The sequence below is a fragment of the Ochotona curzoniae genome, unplaced genomic scaffold (assembly GCF_017591425.1).
Source record: "Ochotona curzoniae isolate NIBS_2020 unplaced genomic scaffold, NIBS_Ocur_1.0 contig_3527, whole genome shotgun sequence".
Lineage (NCBI taxonomy): Eukaryota > Metazoa > Chordata > Mammalia > Lagomorpha > Ochotonidae > Ochotona > Ochotona curzoniae.
Window position 1 is genome coordinate 1238464 of NW_024465897.1, and position 7012 is coordinate 1245475.

Sequence of the window (7012 nt, forward strand, 5' to 3'; positions counted from 1 at the left end):
TGCTGGTACTTGCTGGTACTTGTAAGAATCAGAATGGGTGTAGGACAGGGCTAGGTCTCCACACATGCTGAACCATGCCAGAGCTGTGTCTTGGTGTGGGTCAGGCATGGTTGTGGTGTGGCACTCACTGGTAAGAACCAGAAAGGGTGTGGGCTGATCAAGATAGGGAAGTTTGGGGAACTACTTTGTCAGGACAGTCGCTGCATGTGAGCACAAGAACCAAGGCTTGTAGCAGCCAAAACAAAGCCATGTTGCAGTACCCACTGACATAAGTGTGAGTCAGGTCTCAGGGTAGGCCAGGCTGGACTGGTTAATAGAATCCATTGACAGAACCTCAGTTTTTTTGCAGTGATTTTATTGCAATTAAGTATATTTCAGGTTTCAACAATTGTCTTGCAGATTTCTGATCAAAAAGAAAAAAGAAGAGAAGTTGTAGTTTCTGGTAGTCTTCTCTTGGTTGGAGGCCATCATCTGGATTCCTCTGAGCCAATGGTCTTGTGACAGTTAAAAAGGAGCACAGTAGACGCTGTCATATATCGTTTGCTGCAAAACAAGCAGACACATAACCTAGCTTCTCAGTGCTCTCTTCAGTAACATAATACTGAAATAAAGATGCTTGCTATAATTTTTCTTATGTTTTACCTAGGCAGCCCACAGCAAGAAGAGTTCACATGGAATGGAAAACTGTGAGGATATCAGGGTAAACATCTGCCTGTGTTGTCAGGATCCTAATGAGCACTAGTTCTTGTCCCCGCTATTCCACTTCTGATCCACTCCCTACTTATGGCCTGGAAAGGCAGCAGAGGGTGGCCCAAGTCCTTGGGCCCCTGTACCCACGTGGGAGACCAGAAGAAGCTCCTGGCTTCACACTGATCCAGATATGGTTGTTGTGACCATTTGGAGAGTGAAGCAATAATAATAATAATAATAGTAATAATAATAATAATAATAATAATAATTTCTCTCTCTGTAAATCTGACTTTCAAAAAAAATTAAATTTTACAAAAACAGCAAAATTGGGATCATTTTTCATTTGCTCTGTCATCCAAGAGACACTTACAGATGCTCAGCCAACATCAGTGCTTTGGAAATTTTCCTATAAGGGATCATTCAATCATGTCCTGTCTCCTCAAAAAAATCATTATTTACTGAAATACTACATGTAGTATAGATGCTTTCTGTACTATTTATCATGGGTCTATTTATTTGGGACGTTATATATACATATTATAACAGTAATCACAATCATTGACATATATGTGTGTGTGTGTACTCCTTCTGGTCAGTGATTTGCAGGATACAACATGAATAAATCAACATTACCACCATGACTCTAACGTTGGCCAGGGTCTCATTGCTCTGGCTGAGGAAGCACTGTTTGAACTCTTCGACGGCCTTTTTAGTTTCATCTGAGTGGATGTATGGGTCAAGATACTCTGTGTATTCATCCACAGACACTTCTGGATCAATGGTGTGTTCTACTACGTCCTCCAGAAGCTGGCAGCCAGAACCTGGGGAGTAAATATGAGGAAACAGACTCAGAGCCTGAGATGGGAGCCATCTGGGAATCCTAGCCCTATATCCATCTTCCTAACAATCATGGAAAAATGAGTTAAAAATGTTATGGAGTGAAGTCCGGTATTTTTTTTGTCATGTGTGCATTTCTGTTTTTGCATATTTTAAAATTATTATTTTACAATGCAGTTCCGTAAATTCCAGAATTTACCCCCCTCCACTCCAAATTCCCTCCAGATCCCACTGATTTGACCTATATTATTACAGTAGCATAGTCCTTCATAAGCAGTCATAAATCCATCATCCTGCAATTTAAGCATATCCTGGCATTGTAGGCATGGACAATGGCAGCGTGTCCAGTATCCTATTGTCATGATACATTTAACAGTATCATTGGGAATCCCTTTTTGGTCTGGAAATAGAGATTCCTATTGCATTGTATCTTCTTATTTGAATATGATAGTCTCTATTACATAGTTACTATACATCCCCTTAAATGAAAAAATCATAAAACAAAGTCAAGAACAGGAATAAAAATAGAAAATTTACAACAACATGAAGTTAAATAACACGTTACTGAAAGACCAATGTGTCACTTGAAGAAATGAAATTCAAGAAGCTTCCTGAAGAAAATGATGCTGTTGTATGTATGGCCTATGTGTCACAGAAGATATTAATAAGAAAAAAGAAACTTTCTGGAAGAAATAAAAAAAATGTCAAACTCCACCAGATGTAGCAAAAACAATATTGAAAGGGATATTTATAACATCAGGTGCTTACAGAAAAATTGAAATATCTCAAATAAATGATCTAATAATTCATCTCAAGGCCACTAAAAAAATGAACAGGAATTACACAACAAAAACAAATGGAATGCAAATGAAAAAACTACAAATTGCATCAAGAAAGAGATCTTTTAAAAGTTTACTAAAATAAACTTTTACCCAGACTAACAAATAAAACAATATAGACTTTGACATGAAAAAATATTGAAAATGGGGCCAGGCACAGGAGCTTAGTGGCTAAAAGTCTTCTTCTTGCATGCAGTGAGATCCCATATGGGCACCAGTTTGTGCCCCGGTTGCTTCACTTTCCATCCAGCTCTCTGCTTGTGGCCTGGGAAAGCAGTCGAGGATGACCCAGGGCCTTGGGACCATGCACCTGCGTGGGAGATCTGGAAGAAGCTCTTGGCTCCAGATTGCCACTTAGGGAGTAAATTAATGGACAGAAGATGTTTCCTCTCTGTCTTTCCTCTTCTCTGTATATCTGACTTTCCAATAAAAAAAAATAAATCTTTAAAAAAATATTAAAAGCAATGAAGAAGGACAAAACATAGTGATCAAAGGATCCATCCACCAGAAAGAGGTCACCTTACTAACTTTCTAATGATGTTTTTTTTTAAGATTTTTTTTAAATTGCAAAGTCAGATATACAGAGAGGAGGAGAGACAGAGAGGAAGATCTTCTGTTCAACAATTCTCATCCCAAGTGACTGCAATGGCTGGCATTGCGCTGATCCGAAGCAAGGAGCCATTAACGTCTTCCGGGTCTCCTATGTGGGTGCAGGGTTCTAAGGCCTTATGTTTTCTCTCTTCCTTTTCTTGCTATTCCAGTGTTCTTAATTGTGGGATGAGAAGCTCAAGCACTGGCCTCATATTATAGCTGAAAAATCTTTGTTCTACACAACTCCCCTTATAGTTGTGGCATCTGGGGGGTGCTTCTGTGAGGGTTAATTAGAATAGATGTCCTGGTGTGGCCTGCCAAGATCAAGCCCTGGAGGCTTTACAAGAAGGATGACCAGAAGGCTAGTGTTGTGGTTCAGTGGCTTGAGCTGCCAGCTCTGACAGCAACACTCCATGCAAGTACTACTTAAAATCCCACGTGCTCCACAGCTGATCTGGTCCCTCCTCACGCACCTGGAAAAGTTGAAGAAGGTGGCACCAGTATCTGGGCTCCTCTAACCACATGTAAGAAGTGCATGGACTTTCTGGACTTCGGGTTCAGCCTAGCCCCATCTTAGTTATTAGGGCCACTTTGGCAGTGAATAAATAATGAAAGGCAAGTCTCCTTCCACTTTCTCTGTCTCTTCTTTTTGTGTATTTCAACTTTCAAATAATAGTAATCTGCAACTGAGACAGTCCCATGGACATGGAAGTTGGTGTCTAAGCTTACCATGCAGCCTTCCCTGAGTTATCACTCTGCTATCCTCATCAAACACTGGAACCACGTGGCTTCTGGATCTTAGACTGTGAACCTCCAAAACCATGAGCCAAAATAAACCTTGCTTGGTAGATAACTACTTACAATGTAAGTACTATCAAGTGTTTTAGGTGAAAACACTTACTAAACATGAAAACCTTACTAATATACTATTTTAATATAAGAATACGGACAACAAGATTTCCAAGGACAGCAATGTGTCAAGTGTAACAGTGTCCCAACGGCTGCATTCATTCTGCTATCTATACATAATACAACAGAGTGGCCTGTACTTGCAGAGGATGAAAAAAATGTCAGGATTTGGATTCTGACTGGATCATTCCATGGACCCTGGTTTAGCTTATTTACATGATCGTGATCATGACCCTTTTCAGGTTTTTACCCTTGTGTACCATCTTCAAGAATAAGAAGATATGAGGTCATTGGGTCGCCTAGACACCTGGGCCTTCTCCCTGGGAAGTTCCCTGCTTCCTCTCACAGGGAAGAATTTCATTGAGTACAGAAGTCGGTAAACTCAACAGTAACCAACATGTCAAGGTGTTATTCCATTAAGCCCATCCTGAATTCTCCTAGATATCTAATTTTAACACCAGATCCTGCAACTCTTTCTGGGTTTTCATGGTACTATATCAAAGGTGAAGCACACTGGATGGCAACAAAACACACATACAGCTCCAGGGCAGGGACAAAACTCATGAAAATGCTGCTCTTCCAGGGGCACCTTGGTGATTCTTAGGACTGCTACACCTGTTCTTTGTATTGAGTCTGAATTAAGATGTTGCCTTCATAGTTCTGCACAACAACCATGCTAGCCAAGGTTGCCCTCCCTGCCCATAACTCACCTGCAAGGCAGTAAAGGGGGAGGGCAGCCAGCATGAGGACCACAACCAGCTTCATGTTGAGCAGTTGTTGATTGTTCTTCACTTGTACGTGGCTGAGTTGAAGGAATTCACTCTGGAGGTGACCATGAAGAATTGCTCTATTTATTCCCCAGGGAGCCACCTCATCTCTCCAAGCAAAGAGGGGAGGAGTTACAAATTTAATCTGGGATTAGACTGGCAAAAACTGATCTCCCCACTTGACCCAACCAATAGCCTCTATTTGTAGAAGACAGGAAGCAGGTGATTTTGACCCATGACCTTGTGTTTGTTGTAATGAAACAGCTGTGTTATAGTGATTACTGTTATCAATTTGAAATTAAAAAGTCCGCATTAATTTCTTCTTTTGTCATGTTCACTTTGATCCTCATTTTCACTGGCTTTCACTTATTCTTTACTTTGGTGTAGAAACAATTTTTTGTACTCCTTATTCAAACAGCTATGAACATTGTAAAATACAAACATGCAAGGTTTGTGTTGCTGTTTTAATTGTATGGAAATTTTCAATAAATATTCAGTTAATGTTGAAAACAAAATCAACCTATATGACTACTGGGCATAATTCACAGGGATGCACCTTCAATCTGCACCTCAGCATACCCCTATATAATATGACCATATATTTTAAAAAGAGACATGAAATGCATTGGGATGTCAGTAAGCATATTCCTGACAGTCTGGACCCAGCCAGGGTGTGTGATCGTCCATGAAATGGGCACTTCATCTATCCCCAATTATCACAAGCACAGCACAGATATGAAATTCTGCCTCCCTGGAAGATAGTGAGGAAGCAGAAGATCAGGCATGGAATCCAGTGTTCTGAATACACCAAGTGCTTTCAACTTATGACAAGCAACAAGTGGTGATTACCAGGGAACTACATATTCACTTGGTTAGATCTTCATAGACAGGCTGTGATTCTTTTGCTTTTATTATTATTATTGTTGTTGTTGTTGAATGGCAGATTTACAGAGAGTAGACGATATAGAGAGAAAGGTCTTCCATCTGCTGGCTCATTCCCCAAGTGGCCGCAACATCTGGAGATAAACTGATCTAAAGCCAGAAGCCTGGAGCTTCTTTTGGGTCTCCCACATGGGTTCATGACTCCAAGGCTTTGGGCTGTCCTCTATTGATTTTCCAAGCCACTAGTGGGGAGCTAGATGGGAAATGGAGCAGCCAGGACACAAACTGACACTCTCATGGGATACCAATACATGCAAAGTGAGGATTTAACCAGTGGGCCATCATGCTGGGCCATAGACTGTGATCTTGTGAATATGAATTCTTTTTGAATTTTTAAATAACTATGGTTTTCTATTTGAAAATCTGTGGACTCATGTTTTTCAGTGTCCCTTTCACTTTGTTTTTCAGACCCCAACGGAAATGAAATGGAGTCTGCTCCTTACCTCTTGCTGTCTCCTGAATCCCCTGTGTTTACTAACACACAGGATTGGACTGTCCTCTGAGTCAGTCTCTTCTGTCACCAGGACCCTGACCACTGCCCTCTTTAACCTAGTTCAAACACCTCAAGTCACACAGCTTGCAATTCTTGACTTTGTATAATTGTCATGCAAATGTAGCAGTAAATAATTGCTAATTAATTAGGGGGAGGGAAATGAGGTGATCATCAGAGATTTTATAGATTATGTTGCAGGAAACTTTACTACATTTGTGAAGAAATAGGAATGTATCTCAATAAAATGTTTTAAAACTAGATGACAAAAACTGTAAAATCAGCTTTCATCCAAGCTGTTGATACTATGACATTTATTTTCTGTCTGATGTTTTGGGAAGTTTTGATGATGACCAACCTGACTCAATGATGATCAACCTGATTGTATCAACAATCACCTATTTAATTAGTGACAATTATCATTTGATACAATCTGGTCTAACTAATGTCCTTGAGCTGCAGCCAGATAAGGTACAAGTTAAGGAAAGTTGTCAGGCTATGATTAATTCTTCTTGCCTTTTTCACCAAGATTCTAAACTTCATACAACTTGACCTTATCTTATAGGAATAGTTAAATATTTAATCCTCACACTGAGTTGAGCATTGGTTTGGTTCATTAACTGTTCACACAGATCTCTTCTCTATTGCGTCAGTAATTTGATGTTCTGATTCAATACCAAAATCTTCCCGTTGACTGTATTCCCTCACGTTTGTGGGCTTCTACACCTTAGAGGAGAAGAAGGCTAAGGGGAAGCTGATATAGGAATTTCCTCTACTAAAGTATCTCTGCTGTGTTGGAAATTGTTCTATTTATTTAATCTGACCAGGAAGCCAGCTATGCATTTTCTTAACACCATTGATGTCTGCAGTAAAACTAGTTCTGGGCCAATCAAACCCAGCAGTGTGAATCTATGCTGTCATCACTGCTTCTATATTTACTGTGTTTG

The 7012-nt window shown here is 40.0% G+C and overlaps 1 protein-coding gene across 1 annotated transcript; it reads right to left on the reverse strand.

The window, feature by feature from the left end:
- Positions 1–281: 281 nt before the first annotated feature.
- Positions 282–4676, reverse strand: LOC121157640 (mammaglobin-B-like). The gene is made up of 3 exons (XM_040981968.1): positions 4577–4676; positions 1324–1511; positions 282–543 (listed from the first exon to the last, which is right to left on the reverse strand). The coding sequence occupies exons 1-3, from the start codon at positions 4629–4631 to the stop codon at positions 505–507; spliced, it is 282 nt and encodes a 93-aa protein (XP_040837902.1). The 5' UTR covers positions 4632–4676; the 3' UTR covers positions 282–504.
- Positions 4677–7012: the final 2336 nt, after the last annotated feature.